Below are 23,976 nucleotides of genomic sequence, written 5' to 3' on the forward strand. Positions count from 1 at the left end.
CGTGTTGATCCCCACTGTCCAAGCGCCTCGGCCGACGACGTGCTTTTCGTTTACCGAATTTACCGGCACGGTGGGACATACCTTACCGATCCGGGTGTTGGTTAAGAAAACACCGAAGTGCGTCGGAGTCTACAATTGTACAAAACTTCGTTGTGGGGTAAGCCGGCTTTTGGTCAGGTCAACCGATCCACAATGGCAGGACGATGGACCTGGAGAGTTCGATACGATATCTCGTGGCGGAATCGCCAAGACAAACCGGATCCATGCACAGGCTGAAGACCATTTGAACGGAGGGTCGGGAATAAGACTGCCCTTGACAATACGCGGGACGGTAACGCAGCGGTGTGCTTCGAGTGTGTTGTTGTCTATATAGAGTTGGCTGAGCGTCGCCTGATCAAGCAAGGGTGGGTGTCAGCCGGAGAGCCACTGGTCTGTGTGCTATATGGATATTGCGATGTCGGTGGCTGCACCGGTGTTAAAAGATCCTGGCCAGCTCGTGGCAGGGGAGTAATGCAGGTAGCTCGGATATGTCATGAATCCGAATTCCATTGGGTGTGTTTGCATAACTCGACGTGCATCGCACAATGTGAATCGACATGGGGAAAGTCGCAGTGGGCAATAATCGTCCACTGGCATGGTGTGTTCATCAGAATCGGAATGCTTCGACCTCGGAAGAACAGAGCACTCGTCAGCACAGTTTACTGGTTCTGGCGGAGCATTATCAATCATGTCGTGAGTTGCTGAGCACGAAACAGAAACAGCAGCGCTAAAGCAAGGCTGCATTTGCGTTGAAATCGAGCATCCTGCTGGTCCGGTGACTCAGGGTTGAGGCGTAGGACACGATGCGCAACTCATGAGGCCCAGGCTTGGATCATGTTGGTTGGTGTGATGTGTGCGTTGATGTTGATCGCCGAGACGTGTCCAAACGTCAAGCGCACGAACATGGTTGAAACCTGCGTCAGCTGCGACCCTTTCTTGATGGCCAGACTGTTCGACATTCCACTTTTCTGGGGACTTGGCTAGCACAATTATCTTATGGTGTACAATGGTGGTGCCGTGATGTCCCAGCCGGAAGTGGGCGGATAGCTGTGCGGCCGGCACCCGACAGTCAGCAAGCGTGGCCCTGCGAGCATCAAGCCTCGATCAGCAGACGCACCGACCGTTGGATTGCTCACCGGGAGGTGCACATTTGCCAAGGCGCTACAAAGCTTAAGACTGTCGCCATTCGCAGAGCCGTGACGTCGATCGCGATGAGTCGATGGATGCAGAGGACTGCAGGGGAGGCTCGGGCGAACAAGGAGAAAGCGCGGAGACAAGGGCGCAGATTCTGCGAGGTCGTCTGTCGATGCTGCTCGTAGGCTACCGAATTTCCCGAATTTACAGGCGAGATCTTCGATGGAAAAGTCGCCGAGTTCTTCATCTCAGCACTAGCGCCGAATGTTGTGTGGTGTCGAGCGTCAGGTAAGGAAGCTCGCTGCCGCTCGGAGACGTGCCAGGCCGATGCCGATGCATGGCACCTGCAGCCCCCTCCGCCCGCCTGCTCGTCGCCAACACATGGTGTTGTCAAAGAAAGAAACTGACCGCGCAGAGGTTTGACGAGCTTAAATCTGCAGGGCTGAAGTGTATCGCGGGCTCTGCGGCCTGTCCCGGTGCAAGTGTGGCGGAATAGTGTGCCGGAGGAGTAAGGCAAGAGCAAGGGCGCAGGGAATGACGCCAAGCGCGCCTGTGCAGCCCGGCAGGCGGGACCCACCCTCGCGCGCTGACAGGCAGTCGCAGGCGTCACAGGAACCTCGAAGGGAACTCGCGGAGCGAGGCGGCCATGCTGCAGAGATGACAAAACCCTCGTGTGATGCTGCCAGTCCGCCATTCGTCTCCGATACATCCGGTAGGCAGGCATTCTTAAAATGCTTTGCCCGCCCATCGTGGCGCAACCTATAGCTCTTTGTACTGCCGCCTCGCTGCTTCTTGAACCTCTGACCCGGCTCCTATCGTCTGTCCGCGACATCTGGCTAGCTCCGAATCTTGAGTAACGCATCGCATCTTCAGCAGACACTACATACGTCTGGGCTGTCACTATTTCTTTCCCAGGGCATCGTTCAAGTCCGCATAACCCCGATCCTACATGACGAGAGCGCAAGTTCTCACTTTAGCAACCGCGGCGCTCCTACTAGAGACCCTTCCTCTGGTAGCTGCTCACGGCGACGAGCACAATGGCGGCTCTGTAGACATGGACATGCACGATGCTGCGCCACCGCCAGCGGTAGACAACGGAGCTCCCCAGAGCTACTGGAGCTTGTCCGAGCACGTCTCATTGATGTACTGGCACATCGCACTTGAGATCCTGGCGTGGGTGGTTGTTCTGCCAGTCGGTAGGTTCGGCTCAGCCTCCTGAGGGTGCCACTAACTCTTAAAGGTGTGATGCTCAGTATTGCCCGCTCGCGCCTAGCAATCTCGGCCCAATTTATCTTCCTCGTCACCAACGCCTTCGCGCTACTTCTTGGCCTTGTTTACAACCACAGGACACCTGAGTTGTACGAAAACAATGCGCATAGCAAGATTGGATGGATCATAACGTGGATCGCCTCGGCATGGGTCTTCATGGCCTTGGTCCAGGTGTACACGGCGCGCGCTAAGCCATACTCTCTTGAAGACCATTCCGGTGAGCCTTTGAACGCCGCAAACATGGCTCGCTATCATCGCGTACACGACGACGTGCAAGACGTATCCCCTGGAAGATGGTCAAACGATTCTGGCCAGGGGACCGAACGCAATTCCGCCTCTTTGTACGGTAACTCCAACTCCACCTCTCCAAGCGTTGAATCCGAGGAGCGACAATTCAACATGCCGCCACGCAGGGCTACCCACGATGAATTGGATGATATCGATATAGATGCCGAGAAGCGTGGTTTTCTCAAGAACAATGCGGTCGATAAATTTTTCTCGCGCAACGTTGCACGCTTTGCAGTTGGCAAGCCACTAAAGGTCCTCCGAGTTCTGTACGTCGTAGTTGATCGTACCATTCTCATCCAAGGCTTTGTCGCAATCATGTCCGGCACTGTGGTGTATGGAGGTATTGGAGTAAGTCGACTTATGGCGACGTATGGACACGTCTCGCGCTAACCATGATTTGCAGCACGGCGGCGCCGTCTTCAACGTCCTCGCGCACTACGTCAAGGGCGGCATCTTCTTCGGGTACGGTCTGCTCACCTTGGGCCGCTGGATGGGAGCGTTCGCCGACTTTGGATGGGCATGGAACGTGAAGCCACCGAAGGAGGTTGTGGGCCGTCGGCGTGCGGCTATACCTTCCGCCGAGTTCACAGAATCGTTCGTCATTTGGCTGTACGGCTGTACCAATGTCTTTCTGGAACACTTAGCCGCCTGGGGAGATGCCTGGACTGCGCAGGATCTGGAGCATGTCTCGATATCCGTGATGTTCTTTGGCGGTGGTTTGGTGAGTGTTCACTGGTCTTACCCTTTTAGCTAGCGCCAAGCTTACTGACCACCTTCCTAGTTGGGCATGATTGTCGAATCGTCGAGGGTGCGAGAGCTTCTGAACAGTACCGTTCTCTCGGTCCAGCCGCCATCACAGTTCCATGATGAGGCGTGGCAGCAGCCGCGCCAGTACCGCTTCTCGATGAACCCCATACCTGGCCTCATCATTCTCTTGCTAGGCAAAATGATGAGCTCGCACCACCAAGCTTCGATGCTGTCCACCATGATCCATTCGCAATGGGGGACCATGTTCATGGGCTTTGCGCTATGCCGCGCGCTCACCTACATCACCCTCTACATCAGGCCGCCGATGTCGTACCTGCCCTCGCGCCCACCCACCGAGGTTATCACTGCTTTCTGCCTCATCGCAGGAGGCATCACGTTCATGGTCAGCAACAAAGATACCGTCGCCGCGCTCGAATCGTACAACCTCGATGCCATGTTCACTTTCACTGTCACGATGGGCCTTGTGGCGCTCCTGATGGCCTGGACCGTCGTCGTGGTCGCCATAAAGGGCTGGGCAACTCGCCACGAGAGCGCAAGCCGCTTTGCCAAAGAAAGCGCCGGCGTACTCGCCTGAACGATCCTATCGAGGTGGTCTCATCCTTTGCACCTTCTCCTGCTTGCATAGCGCCGGAGTCGATACCCCTTCTATCTCCTTCTACCTCTGCTCTAACTTGTTCGATTCGTCGCCTCTCTCTTTTTTTGTGTACAGATCCACGGCTTTACGACTTTCCTGTGATACCCCCCTCCTTTTTGGAGGCGATCGGCCTGGAATGCTGCTGCAGCAGTTGTATTTTGGGAGTGGATGGTAATGTTAATGAGGTATGCGGTTAATGATGGGATAGTTTGCGATACGGGAAGCAGGGTTGGTGGGGAGTAGATGTAATGGTTGGAAGCGAACGGAATCACTCAGTCATTGATCCAGGGGACTTGATTGCACAATGTGGAATGTGATGTTTTGTGCTCATGTGCATCTCTGGATATCATAATTATGCCCCAAAACCTATGTGCAAGAAGGTGAACTCTAGCACACCATGAATGCTACGCACCTCTGGTACCCCTGCCAGCCCCTCTCCCCCTCGCAATCCCACTCCCCCTCGTCCCCCTGCCCGCTCCTCCCCTCACCGGAATGCCCCCACCTCTCGCACCCGCACGCGGAATTCCGCCTCTCCCACGCGTAGCAGCTTTCTTCTCCGCGGGCGCCGGCGTAATGGGGTTCTGGAACTTATTGGCGACCTTTGAGCTTGGCGGGTTCTCGACGAAGGAGGTGTCTGTGGTCAGGAACGTGGCTTCGACGTCGGGTACTTCCTGGTTTTGCGAAGTGCGGAAGTTTGTCTGGGGATCGTGGAGCGGGCGCTTGAAGGAGTCGGGGATTGGTGCCTGGGCTCCTCGTCAGCTCGGGTCCTTGAACTCAGATTGGAGTATAGCGAAGGAGTACAGCGAAATCCTGAGACGGGCGTAGAGTATGCGAAACCTACCTCGGGAAAATCCACACAAAAAGCATTCATGTTCAGCCCGTACAAAAAGCTCGCGAAGCTTTCGCTAAACCGCGCCAGACTCTCGTGCATCAGCTGCAGGTGCACGAAGTTCTGCTCTAGATCGGCCATCGCGTCGGACAGCTCCGCAAAGCCGTCTTGTAGGTCCTCAAGCGGATTGGTGGAGGAGGTGTAGGGGGCGCGGCCGCGGGAGACGGAGGAGCGGAATGAGGAGCGGGAAGAGGGTCGGAGAGGGGTCGTTGGGCGGGAGAGACGTGACCCAGGTGATTTCGAGCGCGGGCGTGGGGTGCGCGAGGTAGAGCGGGGCTCGGCGAGGGGTGTTGTGGAGGCCATTGTTGCGGATGTAGATGGGAGGTGTGGTGTTTGTTGTGGTGGAGTGAAGCCGTGGATTTGGGAACGCGCTGTCGGGAGCGTGGGTTTTGGCTCGAGGTCGAGGCGGTGATTGACAACTAGGTATGCGCGGGACCAATGCGCAGTTCGACGAGTGCCAATTGGGGCAGGATATGTGGAATCTGTACGCTGCGAAAGCGCAAGAGCTCGTGTTTACACTTTGGAGGGGTGCATCACCGCCAAGAACTACCCACATAACCAATGACGATGCTGGACCCCCGTGCCCGCTGTGCTCTGCTCGTTCCCTCGGCGGAACGTTGCAAGTGCGATCGGACATCTACTGACGGGCTCCGCGCATTCAGTGCATCAGCCTCGCGTTGCACCACGCCGCCACCCCTTCTGCCACACCTTCTCGCTGTCCGACCAAGCACGCGAGCCCCTGCGCCCCTCCGCCTACAGCCGGCTCCCAGCTAGCCGTGCCCGCCGTCACTGGCGCCTGTGTTTTCAGCGCCTTTAGCCGTGTGCGCTTGACCCATCCTCCTACATGTCCTGTCGTGTTCGCGCCGTAGCAAGAGCAGCTTCTAAGTTCACTTCCCCGCCCGGTAGACACCTTCCTAAGCGACACTCTTGGATCCGTGACTCGCCCCGCCCATACCCCCCCGCCGAAGCTCGCGCATACCATTGCAAAGCGTACCGACCGCCCCCAGTTCCGAAACAGAGCGGTTCGACAGCCACAGCGCTCGTTGTCGTGGGCATTGCTGTCAGTGGCGCACTACTCTACCCACGGGTGACGAACCAATCTGCGAAAGACACCGAAGAGTACCAATCTGAGGCGACTTTCGACTACAAAGATCGCACAGATTCATACCTCGTGATGGCGCCAAACACGCCTGTGGGGCGACCCGGGACGCTCACGCCCGAGCAGGAGGGGAAGCTGCGCGAACTCTGGGCTGCGACCATGAAGGTGTTTGGAGCTCTTGACGAGGAAGCCAACGGCGCGGAAGTGGCTCCAGCTGCAGTCAACGACGCAACAGAAAAGGACGGCAAAAAAGACAAGAAGAAGAGCAGGCTCAATGTTTTCAGGCGGAACAAGGGCGACAAGGCGGACTCGGAGACTACGTCTGGCGCTTCAACACCCGGCACGTCAACCCCAGACATCAGCAAGATCTCGCTGGAAGACGACAAGCACGGGCAGAACAAGGACTTCCGCGACGCGATCGCGAACACGGCACCAGAGGACCTGCGCAAGGCATTTTGGGGCATGGTCAAGCTGGACCACCCCGATGCACTGCTGCTCCGGTTCCTGCGCGCGCGTAAATGGGACGTGGACAAGGCGCTCATCATGATGATCTCGACGATGCACTGGCGGCTCGAACAGATGCATGTCGACGACGACATTATGAAGAACGGCGAGGAGGCCGCGCTGAAGGAGAGCAAGAGCGACGACCCGAAGGTGAAGAAGGAGGGAGAGGATTTCCTCGCGCAGCTTCGTATGGGCAAGAGTTACCTCCATGGCTTGGATGCAGAGGGCAGACCAATGTGCATTGTACGTGCGAGATTACACCGCGCGGGCGAGCAGTCGGAGGCCAGTCTCGAGCGGTACACCGTCTACACCATCGAGACAGCGCGCCTGCTCCTCCGTGCCCCGATTGACACCGCTGTAAGTCCATCTCTTCACAAACAAACCTACCCCAAGTCAGATCACCCACAACTAACGCACATCGCCAGACAATCGTCTTTGATATGACCGACTTCTCCATGGCAAATATGGACTATGCCCCCGTAAAATTCATGATCAAATGCTTCGAGGCAAACTACCCGGAATCCCTTGGTACCGTCCTCGTCTACAAAGCCCCCTGGATCTTCAATGCCGTGTGGAACGTCATCAAGGGCTGGCTCGACCCTGTGGTCGCAGGCAAAGTGCACTTCGCCAAGAACGTTACCGAGCTCGAGAAGTTTGTGCCAAAAAGCCAGATCCCGAAGGAGTTGGAGGGAGACGATCCCTACACGTACGCCTACACCGAGCCGGTCGAGGGAGAGAACGCGAGAGATGCGGCGCCCATAGCCGCCCTCGAGAGCGAGAGACAGGAATTGGTGAGCAAGTACGAAAAGACGATCCTCGAGTGGGTGGCCGATGGCGGAGCTAGCTCGTCGCTCGACGACCGGAGACGGAAGCGCGATGCAGTCGCCGAGAGTCTGCGTGTGAACTACTGGAAGCTGGATCCGCACGTGCGGGCAAAGTCGCTGTATGACCGGATAGGGTTGATTGGGGAGGGCGGGAAGCTTAACTTTTACCCTGAGCGGGAGAAGGAGAATGTCAAGCCCGCAGTGGAGACGAGTGCGGATGATCTTGATTAGGCAGGAGGGTCATATGGGCGACTGAAGGCGAGGAGTATTCCTAGTCTACCTACCAGCCCAGGTTGCCCTCGTAGGGGGAAGATGTGTGCATAGAAAAACTTAATTACCCGTCCGTCTACAGCTCCACACTGAGCGCGCACGATCGTCACCTAAACCACACGTTTGCATGTACCCGTCACCGACTTGCCAGCATGCGTGTGCCTCGTGCCGAAGTAGAGCGAGACAACATCGACACTAGCTAATGTACACAAGAGAAGTCTGAGATGCATAGAAATATGTACTGAATACATACACTACTGCACGCGAAAAGAGGCTTGTGAGGGTGTGGTGGCGGTGTTCACCGAGTGAGGCCCCACCACTAATCATATCAAATCAGCGATTTGCCGATGAGCATCGATAATGGGGAAATGGACAAGATGTAACACGAAAATCTAGATTCCCATTTTGTTTCTCTCTCAGTGGTTGATTGGTGTACATAATTCTAACGCCGCTAATGCTCTTACATGCAGACGTGCAGGTGCCTATGTTACATGTAGTTATATCCAACACTATACGCGCCCCAACAGATCTGCACAGCTCGGGTGCTTAGTATACACAAACGATTGGTACAAGGCCGTTCCCGGTTGGCTTAGTCTAGTCGATCTTCTTGATGCCGCGGGCCGCATGGTCGCTGATCTCGCGGTTCTTGGCCATGTCGAGCTTGTCCGCGAGCTCATCGGCGTCTTCGAGGCTCTCGTTGAGGTCAAGTTCGGCGCCTGGCTCAGCCGCAGCAACGGTCTTCTCTTGCATGGCTTCTGGGAGCACGAGGTTCTCGGCGGGGCGGTATGTGACTCTGCCATTTTCGGCGAGCTCGAGACGTTGCTTCTGGCCGGCTTCGCCAGCGCGGCCAAGCACGCCGGCAATGACTTGGATGCAGCGAAGACTGGATAATGTCAGCTTGAAATCTGCACAGGGTCGGGGAAGCGCACCTGTCGTCGTTGGCGGGAATAGGATAGGTAACCCATGTGGGATCCGCATTAGTGTCTATGACACCGATGGTTGGGATGTTGTTAAGCGCGCACTCATGCAGTAGAACGTAGTTCTCAAGCGGGTTCATGCAAACGACGAGATCAGGTCGCAGGACGGGCCTATCCGCGAGCTGCTCTTCGAATCCAGGTATCTCCTCGTCCTTCGCGTTAACCACCTTGGTGCGGCACTTGCTCAGGATCTGTTGTCCGTTGGTGATGCTGCCAGGGATCCAGCGCTCGAACAGATGGTAGCCCTTTGCCAGTTCAGAAGCTCTCGCCACGGCGCGGTCCTGGCCATCGCGCGTCCCGACGAAGAGGACGAGACCTCCTCTCCTGGATACCTCCTGAACGACCTTTGCGGCACGGCGAAGGTGGGCGGCAGTGGCTTCGAGTGAGATGATGTGCACGCCCTGTCTGATGCCGTGTATGTAGCGTGCGTTCGCAGGATTCCAGAGTGACGTGGCGTGGCCCTGGTGGGCTTCAGATGCAAGGAGGAGCTCGAGGGTAACGTCGGCGGGCGAAGGGGGATTGCTAAGCAGCGTGTGCGGCTGGTAGTGCGGCGTGATCTCTGAACCAATTTTACCTATCTGGGCCTCTGATCTGTGTCAGAATGGAATTGAATGTGAGAGGGAAGCTGCGACGCACGCGACTGCTTGAAGCGGAGGTACTGCTCTGCGACAGAGCCTGTGACCTGCGCGGACGCTGGGTCTGACGCGGCCGGAGGGTCGAAGGACGGGACGACCTCTTGGGGCGGTGCAGAAGCATCGTACTGGGCTTCGAGCGAATGGAACTGCTTGAAGCTGTTGTCGGCGGTCCGCTCGATGGTGTCGGTCTGCGTGGCCAGAAATCTTCGCCAGGGCTGCGACGGACTCTGGAGGAAAGCGCGATGGCCTAGTCATTGTCAATTGGTGCACGCACATCTCGGAGCAGTGTGAGGCCTACCCGCGCGGGCTACGCTTCGTATTATCATCATGGGCTGGGTGGTCTGTTGATGCGCGGTCGCGGCTGCCAAAAAGTCGGAACGGGATCATGTGATTTCCAGCACGGGTCGAATGCGGAAAGCGCCGCCAAGCATCCTTCAGCGCCCTGGCAGAGAAACAAATACTAGCGTGGCCACGGTTGATGTCGCCACACACGCATGGCAAGGCTGCTCAGCAGCGTAGGAAGTGCTCGTCGCGGCGTGCAGCGTGCTCCCGTGCCTGCTGCGACGCTGGAGCACACTGTTTGGCGCTGCCGGCCGGCCAGTGTTCAGGCAGCGCTCCAGCTGCCCACAGCGTCCGTGCAGCAGTGGGCGGGAATGATATCATCGAGCCCAGCGAAGAAGCGCCGCAGTGTCGGCGCTCGCGCGCTCGTGCAATCTGTCGGGGGGCAACGCGTACCGGACGAAACAGGACAGACAATACGAAATGGCTCCTCGGTGTGAGGCTCCGCAGGGAGCAGTTTCGAGGGGCCCTTGGATTACCCTGCATGCGGCACGCCGTCTGTGGCATGCCAAAATCCCATCTGAAATGCCATATGCCCCCACTCCGCCACGGCGTCTGAGTCTAACCCCAGGGCCGGCTCGAGCTGCTGAAGTGTTGCTGCTACCCGCTGACCTGGACACTACCGGCCGTGTGCGAGTGCAGCGCCTGCGCATGGCTTTTGTCGCTACGTTAGTGTGATTTCAGCGTGCCTGTCCTCGCCGTCCTCGCCGTCCTCCCGTCCCGGCGCTGCGAGGCTTGATGCCCTACCTGCTCTGCGTCCTGTCTCGTTTTCGACGCAACCGCGCCTAGCTCTAACCGGCCGGGCGATCTTGTTCCTTCGCCTTCCACCCACTCCACCCCAGCAGCGCTCGCTCCCCACACCACACCGCACTGCCGCCGCCCGCGCGCACGCTCGAACCGATGCCCTCCCGGCTGCCCTCGCCCTCCCCTGAGCCTGACTGCGTGCGAGCATGAACGGGTACTCCTACCCGCAGTCGCGGGGGCCCTTCGCGCAGCAACAAAGCAATGCGAACCCCATCATGGACCTGTCGGGCGACGATCTCGATGCCGCCTTCGCCATGGGCAGCGGCCAGTCGCTCGACGACATCGTGTCGTCCAACGACAAGGCGAACCGCCGCCGCAGCATGCCCGTCTACGCCGGCAATCAGATGAACATGAACAGCCCCGACTCGCGCCGCTTCTCGTCGATGAACTTTGGCGGGCCCGGCAACTCCACCATGGACGATTTTCAGTTCGACATGTCTGCCGCCGGCATGGACGCCATGCTGCCCACCGCCGCCTTCCCGCACACATCGGGCGAGCTGCAGAACGACCGCGTGCCCGCCGCCGACCTCGCCATCAATACTCAGTTCTCCCAGGCGAATCCGAACTCGCCCTTCCCCAACGTGGCCAACGGCGGCTCCGCCTATGCCTCCCCGCTGCAGCACAACGGATCGCTCGACATGGACATGAGCCCATACCCCGGCGGCATGCCCATGTCGCTCGACGTGAACGATCCCATGGCCATGTTGCCAAACGACATGACCATGTTTCAAAATAGTGCATTCGGTCCTTCCATGATGAATTCCCCGGTCGCCCAAGACTTCGGTGGCCCTCCAACTTCAGCGCCGCAAGACTCCAACATGGGCATGGCCTCGCCGGCGAACTTTCGAAGCGAATCGTCGAATGCCACGTCCAACGTGCACTCGAACATGCCCACACGCACCGGAAGCCACGCGGATTCACGGCCACGGAGCAATAGTCGACCGAATTCCCACAACCCCCAAATCCCATCGCAAAATGGATCGCAGATGAGCAAGGAATCGTTAGCCAACCAAGGGCCAATTCAGCTAGACCCGGAACGCGAGGTCCCGCAACAGCGCTACGAGGAGGCCTCGTATGCCAAGAACAACTTCCCGTGGGTTACGTCCACTGGTGGATTCCCGTCGACAAAGGATAGAAACCCCCACTCGAAGGCCCAGTTCAAGAATGCCTACTCGTCCACTGGCTTTGATATGCTAGGAGTCTTGATGAGAGTGGCTACTCGACAGAATCCCCAAATCAACATTGGCGCCGTGGACCTATCCTGTGCGTTCGTCGTGTGCGACGCGGAAATGGACGACATACCAATTGTGTATTGCTCCGAGAACTTTGAACGACTTACTGGGTACAGTAAGCATATGATCCTAGGTCGAAATTGCCGATTTCTCCAATCACCGGACGGGAAAGTCGAGCCAGGAATTAAACGGCAGTACGTCGATGACGACTCGGTCCTGTATTTGAAGAACACTATAAGCGAGCGTGCCGAAGCGCAGATCAGCTTGATCAACTATCGACGGGGTGGACAACCGTTCATGAATCTGCTGACTATGATTCCAATCCCATGGGAACCCGGAGGTAGCACAAAGTTCTTCGTGGGTTTCCAGGTCGATCTCGTCGAGCAGCCACAGTCAATGACCAACAAGAATCCCGACGGGTCATACCGGGTCAATTATCAACGTGGCATGTCCATGCCTAGCTACGTCTTCACGGATCACAAAGCGTTACCCGAGCCTCAAGGCACGACCATTTCCAAGGATGAGGTTTCTAACGTCCTAGCCGCTTACGGTTCCACTGGTGATTCCGAAATAACACGACGATTGTGGGACAAAGTGCTTCTGGAGAATACCGATGACGTGGTCCATGTCCTGTCATTAAAGGGACTGTTTCTCTATCTATCTCCGTCTAGCAACCACGTACTAGAATATGATCCGAGCGAGCTTGTCGGCACAGCCCTGTCGTCTGTATGCCATCCTTCCGACATCGTCCCCGTTACTAGAGAGCTCAAGGAAACAAGCAACGGTGCCTCGGTGAATGTAGTGTTCAGGATCCGACGGAAGAAGAGCGGGTACATGTGGTTCGAAGGACATGGCTCGCTGCACACTGAGCAAGGTAAAGGTCGCAAGTGCATCATCTTAGTCGGACGAGAGCGACCTGTCTACACGCTCAGTAAGACAGTCTTGCGCGCTTCCGGAGGAATTGGTGACAATGAGTTATGGACCAAGCTATCTACGTCTGGCATGTTCCTGTTCGTGTCAGCCAATGTCCGCTCCTTGCTCGACAGACAGCCCGATGAACTCGTGGGCACCAGTATCCAAGCATTGATGCGCCAAGAGTCAAAACAACAATTTGGTAAGATACTGGAGCTGGCACGGACAGGACGGAAAGGTGAAGTCAAGCACGAAGTCATCAACAAGCGAGGCCAAGTGCTACAGGCTTTCACAACCGTCTATCCTGGCGACGCCACCGCCGGCCACAAACCTACCTTCCTGGTTGGCCAAACCCGCCTGCTCAAATATTCCCGCAGCACATATACACAACGCCCTGCCCTATACCAGAACAACAAGGCTCGAGGGTCGGATGAGTCAGGTATGTCACTTGTGTCGACGAACACTGGCACCTCCCATCAGCAACAATCGGTTTCAGGTAGCGCTACACCACAGACCAATACAACAGACCTCCGATACTCGAACACCGAGGAACAAGCTGCGACATTTTCAGGCTCTAACGGTCTCACCCTAGGTCACCAAGATCATTCACTAGCCTCAGAAGACAATGTCTTCGACGAGCTCAAAACCACTAGGAGCACAAGTTGGCAGTACGAGTTACGCCAGATGGAGAAGCGCAACAGGTATCTTGCAGAGGAGGTTCAGAGCCTGTTAGCTGCTAAGAAGAAGCGTAAGCGGAGGAAGGGTGCTGGTCAGCTGCAGAAGGACTGTGCGAATTGCCATACCCGAACCACTCCCGAGTGGAGGCGCGGACCATCGGGGAACAGGGATCTGTGCAATTCTTGTGGTCTCCGATGGGCCAAGCAGGTAAGCCGCCTTTGCATCCAGATTTGTAGCTCAGAACTGATCAATTGTCCTAGCAAGGTCGTGTTTCTCCGAGAACCTCCTCGGCGCACTCTGTTGTTAGCGACAAGAGCAAGAAGAGCTCGTCGTCACCGCGTCACGCGCAATCCAAGCCCCCAAACGTCTCCTCTGATAATGGCCGACTATTGTCCAATCCCACCATGGCGAAAGTCGACAACAACGGCCAATTCGACGGCGGCTCCAACCCGCATGCCGCTAAAGTTGCACGCATGGATGTGCCCGCATCACAAGCCTATAGCACTAGCCCTGCCATGGATATACCGCCCAAGATCGAGGAAGGCATCGAACCGGATTAATGATCCACGGCGGAAAACGAACTAAATTCCTTTCGAACGGTCCCTGGAGATGTTTTACTCTTCCATACACAACGATACCCAGTGTTGCGCACGGCTTGCTGTTTCCTAGTCATCTAATCTTCTTGCTTACTTTAAATTATGTTGTTCAGAGTTATCGAAATGGGTTCATCTGCGCTTAACGTAACGGTCGATACTGGGTGAATCGGATCTATACGGGTAGGATCTGATCTTCATACTTCCATCTTTTAAGATGGGTGGGGTGGGGTCTGATTGATGGGCAGGGCTTCGTGTACATGACACGGGGTGGGAGGAAAATCTCTGCCCGGCGTTGGGGTGGTACGTCTTTCTTGCACGGCTGTTGATGTCGTCGTTGTCTATCTTTCTTGTACATACACGTTCTCCGGTCGTTGGCTGTAGGGGGAGGGGTCCCCGCATGGAGCAAGCATGCTTGCGTGGAAGTGCACATCCGGAGGAAGCCTCAGCACAAGATCTGATATGTCCATCTAACCTGCTTTATTGAGTCGATTATGGGTCCTTCTCCGTCATCCATTGAAGTTCTCCTTCTCTTTCCGGTATAGATGATGTGATGTGCTGAGGCTCGAACCACCGTTAAGAAATGTAACAGCCGTATCAAAATCCTCGAAGTATTCGCCGTTGGATATATGACCGAAATCATCTGCTTGCACACTTAACTTCCGCAAATGTCAAAGAATACACGGAAACTTTTTGAATGGCATCTAAGAGAAGCAAGAATTGTTTAATACTCTAAATAGTTCACTTTGCACCACAGGATGAGACAAGGTCAAGTACTCGAAGCGTGGAAAGTGTGAAGTAGCCCCCAAAACGAAACTTCACGAACGAAAACCCAATCAATCCACATAGCTCCACTTTCCATAATCTCCCTCCAGCGCTCCCTCTATTCTCGAGGTTCCATATGTAACGGACGCTTAGACGCCTAAGCACAGTAATCAGGCTTTCCTGGCCCTCCATCGACACAGTTCCCACATGGAGTCCGCCCATTGGCCCACACCAACGTTTTGCCCTGGCCTGCGCATTTAAACAAAGACTTGTCAATCTGGTCAGTGCCAGGGTACTGGCCACTGTTCCATTCATCCTGCAACACCTTTCCCTGGATCTCCTTATCGGTCCAGCCTGCGACTTGCATTAGTAGGCCGAAGTGAGATTTGAACGATCTGGATAAATCGACTGTAGAAGGGGACGGCGTACCGCGCCATTTCAAAGTGGAGCCGCAGTACATCTGGAATGTCTTGCAGTCACCAGCGGAGGCGGTGATGGCGAGCTGCGTGAGGCCCACGGCCAGGAGGGTGTAGATAGCGACCATGTTGAAGAGTGAATTACGAGTGGCGTGGAGCTTTCGGTTGTTGTCTTCGAAGATACTTTGGTGACTCTCTGTGAATTCTCAAGTACAACTGATGGAAGCTTTGTCTTTATACTCTACATCTCTACTCCGGTCCTGGATCTAGGACCTGAAGCTGAAAGTATAATACTGGCCTGTGATCATGCCACATTCCAGATGGAGTTTTTGTGGGTCGACCTGAGGAGCTGAGTAGACTTGTGCGACGTTCGACTACAATGGCTCACCGCCAGTATTGTATTCCCCCACTGGGCACCACGACAATCCAGGGTGTATTTCATAACAAACAACAATCCTTAGCTTGCCATATCCAAATTCCTTTCACGCCCTGTGGGGATTATGATTCAAGTTGAGTGTACCGTGGTAGCTGATCTCACACGCAAGACACTGTTACATGAATATCTTTCCTTCACTATCTACTGCTTTCCTACGCAGCCTTCCCTTAAAGATCTCATTCTCTCTCTAACACGACAGCTTCGCCGGTCCTGGGATCGTGTACGGGCGCCCCCCGCCAGTCGGGTTTCCTTGCGCATCATAGATGTTCACCAAAATCCCCGGGTCACTCGCCGAATACGCACCGGGGAAGCTAACAGTCTGGCTCCCAGAGTTGCTCCCGGAACCGCTGATGTTGATCTGCGCGCATCCCTGTAATCTCGTTAGCCCATACTCTTCTCCGGCCGCAAAACCCTTTCTCCACGAGAGAGACATGTCACGTACCATGTAAAACTGCGCCTGCCCCTGCTTGCTTGCCGAATGCAGCGCAATAATCTCAGTCCGGAGCAGATACTGCCCCGGCGCCACGCAACTCGGGATCTGGAAGTCGACCCAGCCGCCGTTAGCAATCATGCGGTCGACGCCCCATTTGCCGGAGCCGTCGAGTCCGTCTTCACCAATCTTGAACCACTTCAGTCCCGAGCCGGAGGCTGAGGCGGCGTTGTCGACTTTGGCGAGGTAGAAGATCGTCGGGCCTGTTTGGATAGGTCGTCAGCATAAAGCCTGGTTGAAATGGTGGAGTGGTGGGAGTACCCTTGTGCGAAGCCGCAATGGGATGGTCTTTGTCGCCGGCGAACTGCGCTCCGCCGATGACATGGCCCCACTGCGTGCCTACTTTGTCGCCGGCCTTGACGTTGATGACGGTCGAGGAGACGGGCGAGCGGAAGCCGCTGTTGCAGGCGAAGTTGCCGTCGTTGACGTTCTGGATGGGGTTGTTTGAGTTGGGCGTACGGATGCCGACGAGTTGGCCTTGGTCCTATGGATGGTATCAGTATGTTATGGAATCAGACACGTGAAATCACTGACAGCGCCGTTGACGCGGACGCGCTGGGCGACGCAGTGGGCGGAGGTGAGCGCAGGGAGGAGCGCCAGCACGGCGGCGGCGAAGTACTTCATGATGATGGGATGGACCGCGAAGGTCTATGAGGAAGGTAGCGATGGTCTGCTCGACAATGCAGTCGATGACCTTCTAGGGTACTGCTTGCTTCATCTTATATACTTCACTGCCGACACCGGTCACCAGGCCTGTGGACAATCCTTAGCATACACACGATGACGATTCGCTACTCTATCGGCCGCGCAGTATTCGTGCGCAAACGCCATTACAATTAATGCGGAGCAGCCCTGTGGTCCTGGGCTTTGCTGGGCATGCCCTCCACATTCTACTCCATGCAGTGCCGCCATCAAGCGAAATCTGGAGATCGCTTCAGCCGCCTTGCCACACCTCTCGAGCTTATTTGAAGTATATATGCCAAGGACCTGCGTTTAGATAGAGATATTGATTGGGCTGCAATTTCGAATGGTAGCAGATGTGGTGCGGGCGATATTGGTGTTTCATCTAATTTGCCGGGCCGGGTCCCGTATTTTTTCGGCAAAGCGAGTAGAAGTCGATGATCAAGTCCTTTGTGAAACATGTAACCTGGAGTACTATAATATCGTCACGCGCGCGAGCCTTGATCTGTATATAGACAAGACCGGGCAGCGGTGGAAGTGGGATGGAACAGGCGACAGAAGGAGCGTCGGGAATAGATCGTCGAATTCTCGCTAATGGGAAGCAGGACCCGCAATCGATGCGGATTCGATGCAGAGCGTTTGCTTTGCGGGCATACATTGAACTTGGTTCGTGAAGGGCTCTGTTCATGGAGCGCTCCGTTGATCCATCTCGAGGAGACGCTGCTTCCCCGCAATGTCAACACGCGATTTCGAATGCCAGCAATGTAAACATCGAGCGATGTGCGACATAGCTACATTCCGTGGAAATTGTCGTTCGCATCAATAGAGATGTCCTGCAGCCGTGAAACGGGACGGACCTCTCTCCGCATTATCAATAGAGCAAACGTGCCCTGCAACACCATCACCCACGTTTGTTCGGGAGTTTACTAAAAATTTCATTCCAAACGCGCTATGATGACTCGATGCTTCTTGACTGGCTTCCGGGAAGATTTTCTACAAGTTTGTAGACAGTCCGTATATGGCCCGATGGCGAGCACAGAATGGTAATGCTAGGTGTATGGCGCTTTCTGAAAGAGCAGAATTGAAGATGATCTAGAATTCGTCTATGACCGAGATCCAGCTTCACCGAGATGTGACAGCCGTCAATGCTTCATACTAAAAGAGCGCGCTAAGAGGAAACGAGAGATGACACCAGAAGTAAACGTGTAAAAGATGGCTATATTTGATTATAACTTCCGACACTTCATCAAGTGAATCATTCATGTTTCGCTATTTTCCACCTCGTGCGACCTGCTTTCTTCTTTTCAGTTCCGAGGGCATCCCGCAATATTAAAATCAGGGGGCTGCGGTCGGACTTCATAGCCTTGTATAACGTCGGCGCATAATCCTTGATCATGTCGGCGACTCTCCCACTCGAGAAGCGGCCATGCTGGAACTGCGCTGCCCGCGAAAGTGTGTCTTTACTGATGGAGCCTGCGCATGCTTTAATGTAGCTAATGAGGTCGCCCCAGACTGCAAAGTCGATGAAGCTGTGGAAAGAAAGTTTCTCCCGAAGCCGAGCATCGCCAAAGTCTTCCATCATAGACCACTGATAATAGCCTTCAGCATGGTTCATTGCCACCCTTCCCAGTTCATTAAGATACGTGGCGGGGGTTGTGCAGGTTCTTTCTTCGACGCGCAATGCAGACTGTATACACATGATAAAGTACTTGTGGGTGTTGTCATTGCTCTGGTAAATAGTTTTCATGATGCCTATGTGAGCGTCGGCCCAGCGACGCTCGGTATCGAAAGAATCGTGGCCAGTGCCATTGAGTATGTTTTCCCTCATCTTGGGAGACTACAGGATGTCTCTAGCTGTTCGGTGAATGAATCGAACTTGCGATTTTGCATCTGCCAACCTAATTACAGGCAAGGCATAGCGGATGTTATTGAACTTATTTGTCGCTAGCCAATTCCCTGGCTCAGTGCTGTTAGTGAAGTCCTCAACTTCTAAAAAGCATTTACAGCGCGCTAGAATGCGACGATGCATCGCCTCCATACGGTTTGTTACTTCATTCGGGGAGAAAAACCTAGCATCAAGTCCCATAGTAGAGGTGTAGTCTTCATCGTCCGCAAACCACAACTCGAGCAGTAGTAGGCGTTCGGATGACATAACAAGTCGTATTAGCTGGCAAGTATCTCTGTATTGGCCATCGCAGGATCTTCGGTTAACATCCACTCAAAAAGTATCCCTGTGGGCTTTGGGTATGGCCTCGTACCGTTCAGGCATGTCAGTGAAATACATCGAGCGAGCATCATCTCGCAAAACTGATCCTCGATATCCATTTCCACCGCCAAATGGAATGCAAGCGAAAATTCTGTCATCCGGAATTCTTCTAATGCTTGATGGCTCTGGTCGTGAAGAGATCAAAGTAGCTCCTGCTTCTGGTCATTGACTTTCCTAGTACCTATGTTCTCAAATGGCCCCGTGACGGATCTGCTCTCTGTTGGTTTCATTGTACATTGGCTGGAAACTATACTGAGCAACGAAGACGCGTATTGTCGATGTCATGACGTCTATGCGGAGGCACCATTGTATCTTGGGGTTCCTGCGTGGGGTCCTAAGACACCGAAGAGAGATTAGCAGAGCGGTGTCTACTTGCTTCTGAATAGCATCTAATTCATAGGCGAGTGTGTTGATCTCTCCCTGCTCGAATATGATGCAGAACGATGTTTGCAAAGCGTCCCACTTTCCACCATTTGGTGCCCGCTTCAATGACTCCAGCTTTGATTGGAGTGCCGCCGCAGCTTTACGACTTTGATCAACAAGGTTAGAAAGTCGCTTGTCGGCAGCTTTGATTGCCCTTCCCTCTTTGTCGTTAGGACCTGTCTTCTCGAACTTTGCTCGCCACCAATTAGATTTTCTGTTCACGGGGTAGTTCTTCCCAAGCTCATTCAACAGTGTTTGGGAAAGCTCTGATAAAGTTCATGTCGCACTTGACAAGAAAGAATGAGCGTTCGAAGTACCATCGGCAGACTTCTATATCTCCCTTGCGTTAGTGATAAACTTTATGGAGAAGTCGACGAGTTGAACAACGCTCAAAGCGAGTGAGAGGGCACTCAGAGGTTCCATGGTGGTCAAGAAGTGTGAAGAGTATTAGGTTCGAACGGTCTCTTGATGGGCCAGGCTACAGCTGAGTCTCTTTTCACGGGGTTCACGATGCGACGAGTTTCAGTAGTCGACACAGCCTGCAGCGATCTATTCCACCGGTATCTGCTCGATTTTAATTGGATGGTGCGGTCTGTAAACTGGCGAGGCTGTACATACAGGGGGTTGCAGTGTCACCTTGTAGAACTTGCCATCGTTTGGTGCGTACTGTGAGCAGACTGAACCGTACAACCAGTATGACGAAGTCCCTTGGTCAAATCCAATGCAGTAGTAAGCCGTGCCTATGGTGCATACGCGTCGGTGCAGCAATGCGTTATATGTCCATTACTCCAGCCGCAGTACGTTGGCCCCCAACCTCGATGCCTTACGTTGCCGCCATCTCGAACTGGGCAACATTGTCACCTCTCGATGTGCAAGCAAGATGAGGGCACGTATGAGCAAGCAAAAGCCGCAATATTTACTTGGTCGACATCATTCCGGGACGAATTATGTGTGCTGTAGAGTACAGTACTACACGGGGTTCCTGTTGTGTTGTGTCACATCGTGGTTCCTATAGGCCGCCACCGCGTGTTCCGTTGCAAGCGTACACTTCGAATGCATAGTTAGAAATGACACGAAGCGAAGGATTGTAGTCGCTCACATTTCGTGAATGAACACAGCAGTTGCGATGAAGCATCACTGCGCAACTCTACCCGCATTCGAGTCTAAGAACTATCATCCCAAGATCAGGTACATCCACATATCATTGCAGGCACCAAGAGTTATCGAAAGATTGTTCTTGAGTGGAATCACGCTTTTTGCGGTTTACATTTCAGGTATCTTAACTTTCATCATACTTCGCACTAGAACATATGATCGGAGATGCTCCTCGACCACCATCAAAACAGATATTTTACATAGCCCAGACGCCGCAACCCTTGGAGCTAGAAGATGGGAGATAATACAAAAGGGGAAGCGTCATCGACAAATTACAAGCTGCGCGTCAGTAAGCGTGCGCTTACTCAACAAACTTCTTGACGTTCTCCAACCACCGGATGTACTCCTTCTGCTCCTTGTGGTCTATGTAGTCGGGGATGAACAGTGCCATCCGGGTGTTGATGCCACGCTCCTCGAGGTACTTCTCGAGCAGAACCTGGAGGTCCTCGTCGAGGTTGTTGAAGGGCGGGCCGGTGTACAGCGTCCGCCTCGCCCAGTCCTTCTCCGCGGTCGCGGGGTCCGCAAGATCGGCGGTGGGGAAGTACCACAGGTCCTCTATCAAGAAATCACCGTCCTGAGCGGTGGCATCGATGGCAAGAGCACCCTTGCCGGGTCGCTCGATGCGGATGTTGGCGTGGGCGGGGAAGCCTTGCTGGCCCGCATCCTCGTCATACTCGTCGTCGAGCTCCTCGCGGTCGGCGGGAGCAATGCGGTCTTCGGGTGCGACGCGGAGGTTTCCATCGCGGGTGTTGCCCTGGTTGATGGCGCCCTTGGTGCTGGCACCGCCGGACTGACCGTCGATAATGTCGTCAACCTCGCCGTCGTACATGGCGGAGTCGTTCATGTCCTCGTTGGGAACGTTGTTGTTCAGATCGGAAGTGGAGAAGGTAATGCGGATCGTCTCGTCGCCGAAGGTGCGAGTTAGGGTGACCTCCTGATGTCCCGGCTTGTCCTCAAGCTGTCAAAGTCAGTTGTGGCCTTGATCTGTATGTAACCTGGAAATCGCGTACCTCAAAGGGGCTGTTCTCGAGGTACTCCTTGATGTTGGTGGAGAGATCCTCATCCTCCTTCAGGTCCTCCTCCATGGTGATCTCATTCTGCAGCTTTGCGACAAGCTCCTCCTTGACTGTATTGTGTTAGTCAAACCCTGGATCTAAGTCGTCGCGGGTCGCACCATCTGATTCCTGTCTCCGGATCGCTGAGAGGTGGAAGGAAGCTGTTAGACGCGGTGCGGATTGTGCCCACGCTGGGAGAGCAGTAACTGGTCGAGTAAGGGACAACTGCGGACGGATCGCTTTTGAGGAGAGGCGAGCAGCGGACCGCGGAGCCGCGCGGGCGAGGTTTCTGAGACCGAGCATTGTGATGGGGAATGGGGTATATGAAGAACTACGAGAAAGTGGCAGAAAAGTTGGACCAGAGAGGGATGGATGCGGAGCTTGTGATGTTTCCCAAGCGCAACTTTTAGACGCACGTGCCACCTCTTGGCGGGAGCTATGCGCGACTCACTTCTTCCGCTATCGGCTCGAACATTTGCGCAATTGAACCGCATAGCTGGGCTTCTCTCGAAAAGTCTTGTTGCGTGTTTATTGCACACTCCCGTCGCTGTCGCCGACTCTAGGATTCCTCAGTCGAGCTTGCTCCGATTGCAGCTGCGACTGTGACGCGCCTCCGACCACGCACGCGATACCCATTGAGCAATACGTTCGGACTACAGACTTGAAGAACTTTGCAGAGGCAGCTTCGAGCATTAGTGCGACTTTGCCATGGCTACCGCGCCATCAGAAAAGAAGAAGGTAGCGTTCAGCTCAAAGACGTCATACACAATCATACTGAATTGTGGTAGCCGAGCGCTCTTCGATCGATTCTTGCAGGTGCAACAGCAGGCGCCGTAGAAATATGTACAGATGCCTCAAGTTCGCACCAAATTAGTAGTTGCTGACTCCCATCCGCAGCAATAACCTATCCCGCCGAATGTATGCGATCAAACGAAGCCCTCACAATCGAAATGAACGTATCCTGACCAACGTATACAGTCGCCAAGACCCGATCGCAGCTCAACCGACGATTACCAGACGGAAAGAAGCTACCCTGGCCTCCGTTCGGCAAGCAGTGGTATGCAGGATGTACGACACTGATTATTGGCAACTCGCTGAAGGCTGGAATACGTGCGTAGAAATGACGCGGACAACCGAGAGCCCTCTCTGACAGTCGCAGGATTTGTTGCCTTTGACATGTACAAAAATCTGCTCGCAGACGCTGAAGGCAAGGTTTCAGGACCTGCGACCGTAATTGCAGGATTCGGTGCTGGCGCCACGGAGTCATTACTCGCCGTGACACCATTCGAGAGCATCAAGACTCAACTCATTGACGACCGTAAATCAGCGAATCCCCGCATGCGCGGCTTCCTCCATGGAACGAGAATAATAGCCCAAGAGCAGGGCATTCGAGGCTTCTTCAAGGGCTTCGTACCCACAACAGCACGGCAAGCTGCCAACTCTGCCGTCCGCTTCTCCAGTTACACGGCACTCAAGCAGATGGCACAGTCATACGTCGCACCCGGCGAGAAGCTAGGAGCTGCAAGCACCTTTGGCTTGGGAGGCCTAGCTGGCATCATTACCGTGTATACCACAATGCCTATAGACACTGTCAAAACACGGTTCGTATTCCTGTTCCAAGCTTGATGAAGCGGTGCTGATGTTTCGGATAACAGTATGCAATCGCTTGAAGCCCGGAGCACGTACAAGAACAGCTTCCACTGCGCAGCACAGATCTTCAAGCACGAAGGTGTGCTTACCTTTTGGTCTGGAGCTGTACCGCGCCTAGGCCGACTCATTTTGAGTGGGGGCATTGTGTTCACCATGTGAGTCACTTCGGGTACAAGAATTGTTCAAAGCTAATCAAATCTAGGTACGAAAAATCAATGGAGCTCATGGACAGGTTCGATCCGCACGGGCGTTACATATGATAGGCCTCCAAGCGGGATTCCAGACCTGCAGTTCGCCTGAGATTCCCATGTTTGTATACCCTACATTATACATCTCGCAAAAGTGTTCGCCAACCCCCATAGAGACTTCACATCTCGGAGGGCCAAAGCTTGAAAGACAAATACCTGTATTTGTTTATTGGGAAACGCATCCGCCGGTGAGGACTCACTGATGAGCGCTCAAGATTTACAAGTGGAGCGATACCTTTCAACCTCGTAAACATTAGAATAGACTGAACGAGGGAGCCGCACACGTGCAATTGTCTTTCCAACTTGCAGAATTTAGTCAGCACATCGGCCAAGAGCTACACAGTAAAGGATGACATTGTGCAGGACCCGTCGGTAAGATTAAGGTTGTATTTTAGGTTCTTACGTAGGGCTGTATATCTTAGCAGAGAACGACTTGCGAATGCTGTCCACCTGGCGAAATCGCCCCTCGCAGAGATCCGACTGTTGTGGCACATTAGTGCCAA

At 54.5% G+C, this 23,976-nt stretch overlaps 11 protein-coding genes across 11 annotated transcripts; 4 read left to right on the forward strand and 7 right to left on the reverse strand.

Moving 5' to 3' along the window:
* Positions 1 to 905: 905 nt before the first annotated feature.
* Positions 906 to 2,187, reverse strand: CC84DRAFT_898859 (uncharacterized protein). Its single transcript, XM_018187838.1, has 2 exons — positions 1,176 to 2,187; positions 906 to 1,086 (listed from the first exon to the last, which is right to left on the reverse strand). Exons 1-2 carry the CDS (start codon positions 2,033 to 2,035, stop codon positions 1,029 to 1,031), a joined length of 918 nt encoding a protein of 305 aa, XP_018032948.1. The 5' UTR covers positions 2,036 to 2,187; the 3' UTR covers positions 906 to 1,028.
* CC84DRAFT_1124352 (uncharacterized protein) lies at positions 1,851 to 4,325 on the forward strand. Its single transcript, XM_018175688.1, has 4 exons — positions 1,851 to 2,369; positions 2,414 to 3,078; positions 3,134 to 3,451; positions 3,512 to 4,325. The coding sequence occupies exons 1-4, from the start codon at positions 2,123 to 2,125 to the stop codon at positions 4,070 to 4,072; spliced, it is 1,791 nt and encodes a 596-aa protein (XP_018032949.1). The 5' UTR covers positions 1,851 to 2,122; the 3' UTR covers positions 4,073 to 4,325.
* Positions 4,190 to 5,594, reverse strand: CC84DRAFT_898693 (uncharacterized protein). Its single transcript, XM_018187837.1, has 2 exons — positions 4,974 to 5,594; positions 4,190 to 4,875 (listed from the first exon to the last, which is right to left on the reverse strand). Exons 1-2 carry the CDS (start codon positions 5,322 to 5,324, stop codon positions 4,537 to 4,539), a joined length of 690 nt encoding a protein of 229 aa, XP_018032950.1. The 5' UTR covers positions 5,325 to 5,594; the 3' UTR covers positions 4,190 to 4,536.
* Positions 5,595 to 5,865: 271 nt separating this feature from the next.
* Positions 5,866 to 7,679, forward strand: CC84DRAFT_1188759 (CRAL/TRIO domain-containing protein; the record flags this gene model as incomplete). The annotated part of the gene is made up of 3 exons (XM_018181006.1): positions 5,866 to 5,923; positions 6,029 to 6,981; positions 7,050 to 7,679. The coding sequence occupies 3 exons, from the start codon at positions 5,866 to 5,868 to the stop codon at positions 7,677 to 7,679; spliced, it is 1,641 nt and encodes a 546-aa protein (XP_018032951.1).
* A 436-nt stretch (positions 7,680 to 8,115) lies between these two features.
* Positions 8,116 to 9,897, reverse strand: CC84DRAFT_1166422 (ribosomal protein S2). The gene is made up of 4 exons (XM_018178960.1): positions 9,629 to 9,897; positions 9,332 to 9,577; positions 8,648 to 9,281; positions 8,116 to 8,601 (listed from the first exon to the last, which is right to left on the reverse strand). The coding sequence occupies exons 1-4, from the start codon at positions 9,657 to 9,659 to the stop codon at positions 8,313 to 8,315; spliced, it is 1,200 nt and encodes a 399-aa protein (XP_018032952.1). The 5' UTR covers positions 9,660 to 9,897; the 3' UTR covers positions 8,116 to 8,312.
* Positions 9,898 to 10,619: 722 nt separating this feature from the next.
* On the forward strand, positions 10,620 to 13,855 carry CC84DRAFT_1097020 (white collar; the record flags this gene model as incomplete). The annotated part of the gene is made up of 2 exons (XM_018174696.1): positions 10,620 to 13,502; positions 13,556 to 13,855. 2 exons carry the CDS (start codon positions 10,620 to 10,622, stop codon positions 13,853 to 13,855), a joined length of 3,183 nt encoding a protein of 1,060 aa, XP_018032953.1.
* Positions 13,856 to 14,810: 955 nt separating this feature from the next.
* Positions 14,811 to 15,197, reverse strand: CC84DRAFT_1207485 (uncharacterized protein; the record flags this gene model as incomplete). Its single annotated transcript, XM_018182106.1, has 2 exons — positions 14,811 to 15,007; positions 15,083 to 15,197. The coding sequence occupies 2 exons, from the start codon at positions 15,195 to 15,197 to the stop codon at positions 14,811 to 14,813; spliced, it is 312 nt and encodes a 103-aa protein (XP_018032954.1).
* A 495-nt stretch (positions 15,198 to 15,692) lies between these two features.
* On the reverse strand, positions 15,693 to 16,670 carry CC84DRAFT_1150528 (glycoside hydrolase family 61 protein-like protein; the record flags this gene model as incomplete). Its single annotated transcript, XM_018176709.1, has 4 exons — positions 16,530 to 16,670; positions 16,257 to 16,479; positions 15,948 to 16,198; positions 15,693 to 15,875 (listed from the first exon to the last, which is right to left on the reverse strand). The coding sequence occupies exons 1-4, from the start codon at positions 16,617 to 16,619 to the stop codon at positions 15,693 to 15,695; spliced, it is 747 nt and encodes a 248-aa protein (XP_018032955.1). The 5' UTR covers positions 16,620 to 16,670.
* A 1,261-nt stretch (positions 16,671 to 17,931) lies between these two features.
* On the reverse strand, positions 17,932 to 18,504 carry CC84DRAFT_1261322 (uncharacterized protein; the record flags this gene model as incomplete). The annotated part of the gene is made up of 1 exon (XM_018185056.1): positions 17,932 to 18,504. One exon carries the CDS (start codon positions 18,502 to 18,504, stop codon positions 17,932 to 17,934), a length of 573 nt encoding a protein of 190 aa, XP_018032956.1.
* A 2,094-nt stretch (positions 18,505 to 20,598) lies between these two features.
* CC84DRAFT_1150529 (mitochondrial glyco protein) lies at positions 20,599 to 21,943 on the reverse strand. The gene is made up of 3 exons (XM_018176710.1): positions 21,695 to 21,943; positions 21,531 to 21,646; positions 20,599 to 21,478 (listed from the first exon to the last, which is right to left on the reverse strand). The coding sequence occupies exons 1-3, from the start codon at positions 21,876 to 21,878 to the stop codon at positions 20,822 to 20,824; spliced, it is 957 nt and encodes a 318-aa protein (XP_018032957.1). The 5' UTR covers positions 21,879 to 21,943; the 3' UTR covers positions 20,599 to 20,821.
* Positions 21,944 to 22,054: 111 nt separating this feature from the next.
* CC84DRAFT_1124374 (mitochondrial tricarboxylate transporter-like protein) lies at positions 22,055 to 23,921 on the forward strand. The gene is made up of 7 exons (XM_018175689.1): positions 22,055 to 22,313; positions 22,364 to 22,418; positions 22,473 to 22,493; positions 22,554 to 22,685; positions 22,735 to 23,176; positions 23,231 to 23,380; positions 23,428 to 23,921. The coding sequence occupies exons 1-7, from the start codon at positions 22,284 to 22,286 to the stop codon at positions 23,483 to 23,485; spliced, it is 888 nt and encodes a 295-aa protein (XP_018032958.1). The 5' UTR covers positions 22,055 to 22,283; the 3' UTR covers positions 23,486 to 23,921.
* The last annotated feature ends 55 nt before the right edge of the window (positions 23,922 to 23,976 follow it).

Source organism: Paraphaeosphaeria sporulosa (genome assembly GCF_001642045.1).
Source record: "Paraphaeosphaeria sporulosa strain AP3s5-JAC2a unplaced genomic scaffold CC84scaffold_8, whole genome shotgun sequence".
NCBI lineage: Eukaryota > Fungi > Ascomycota > Dothideomycetes > Pleosporales > Didymosphaeriaceae > Paraphaeosphaeria > Paraphaeosphaeria sporulosa.

Excerpts from the sequence above, each read along its gene's own strand:
- CC84DRAFT_898859 (XM_018187838.1), bottom strand. The coding sequence starts at position 2,035 with ATGCGTTACTCAAGATTCGGAGCTAGCCAGATGTCGCGGACAGACGAT. Across the intron at positions 1,087-1,175 it reads TGGCAAATGTGCACCTCCCG|CTATCCGCCCACTTCCGGCT; the intron begins GTGAGCAATCCA and ends CCGGCCGCACAG.
- CC84DRAFT_898693 (XM_018187837.1), bottom strand. The coding sequence starts at position 5,324 with ATGGCCTCCACAACACCCCTCGCCGAGCCCCGCTCTACCTCGCGCACC. Across the intron at positions 4,876-4,973 it reads TTTGTGTGGATTTTCCCGAG|GCACCAATCCCCGACTCCTT; the intron begins GTAGGTTTCGCA and ends CGAGGAGCCCAG.
- CC84DRAFT_1150529 (XM_018176710.1), bottom strand. The coding sequence starts at position 21,878 with ATGCTCGGTCTCAGAAACCTCGCCCGCGCGGCTCCGCGGTCCGCTGCT. Across the intron at positions 21,647-21,694 it reads CCGGAGACAGGAATCAGATG|TCAAGGAGGAGCTTGTCGCA; the intron begins GTGCGACCCGCG and ends AACACAATACAG. Across the intron at positions 21,479-21,530 it reads TCGAGAACAGCCCCTTTGAG|CTTGAGGACAAGCCGGGACA; the intron begins GTACGCGATTTC and ends TGACTTTGACAG.
- CC84DRAFT_1124374 (XM_018175689.1), top strand. The coding sequence starts at position 22,284 with ATGGCTACCGCGCCATCAGAAAAGAAGAAG. Across the intron at positions 22,419-22,472 it reads AGCAGGCGCCGTAGAAATAT|CAATAACCTATCCCGCCGAA; the intron begins GTACAGATGCCT and ends TCCCATCCGCAG. Across the intron at positions 23,381-23,427 it reads GGGGGCATTGTGTTCACCAT|GTACGAAAAATCAATGGAGC; the intron begins GTGAGTCACTTC and ends AATCAAATCTAG.
- CC84DRAFT_1124352 (XM_018175688.1), top strand. The coding sequence starts at position 2,123 with ATGACGAGAGCGCAAGTTCTCACTTTAGCAACCGCGGCGCTCCTACTA. Across the intron at positions 2,370-2,413 it reads GGTGGTTGTTCTGCCAGTCG|GTGTGATGCTCAGTATTGCC; the intron begins GTAGGTTCGGCT and ends TAACTCTTAAAG. Across the intron at positions 3,452-3,511 it reads TGTTCTTTGGCGGTGGTTTG|TTGGGCATGATTGTCGAATC; the intron begins GTGAGTGTTCAC and ends CCACCTTCCTAG.
- CC84DRAFT_1166422 (XM_018178960.1), bottom strand. The coding sequence starts at position 9,659 with ATGATGATAATACGAAGCGTAGCCCGCGCGG. Across the intron at positions 9,578-9,628 it reads ACGAAGCGTAGCCCGCGCGG|GCCATCGCGCTTTCCTCCAG; the intron begins GTAGGCCTCACA and ends GACAATGACTAG. Across the intron at positions 9,282-9,331 it reads CCTCCGCTTCAAGCAGTCGC|AGGCCCAGATAGGTAAAATT; the intron begins GTGCGTCGCAGC and ends GACACAGATCAG.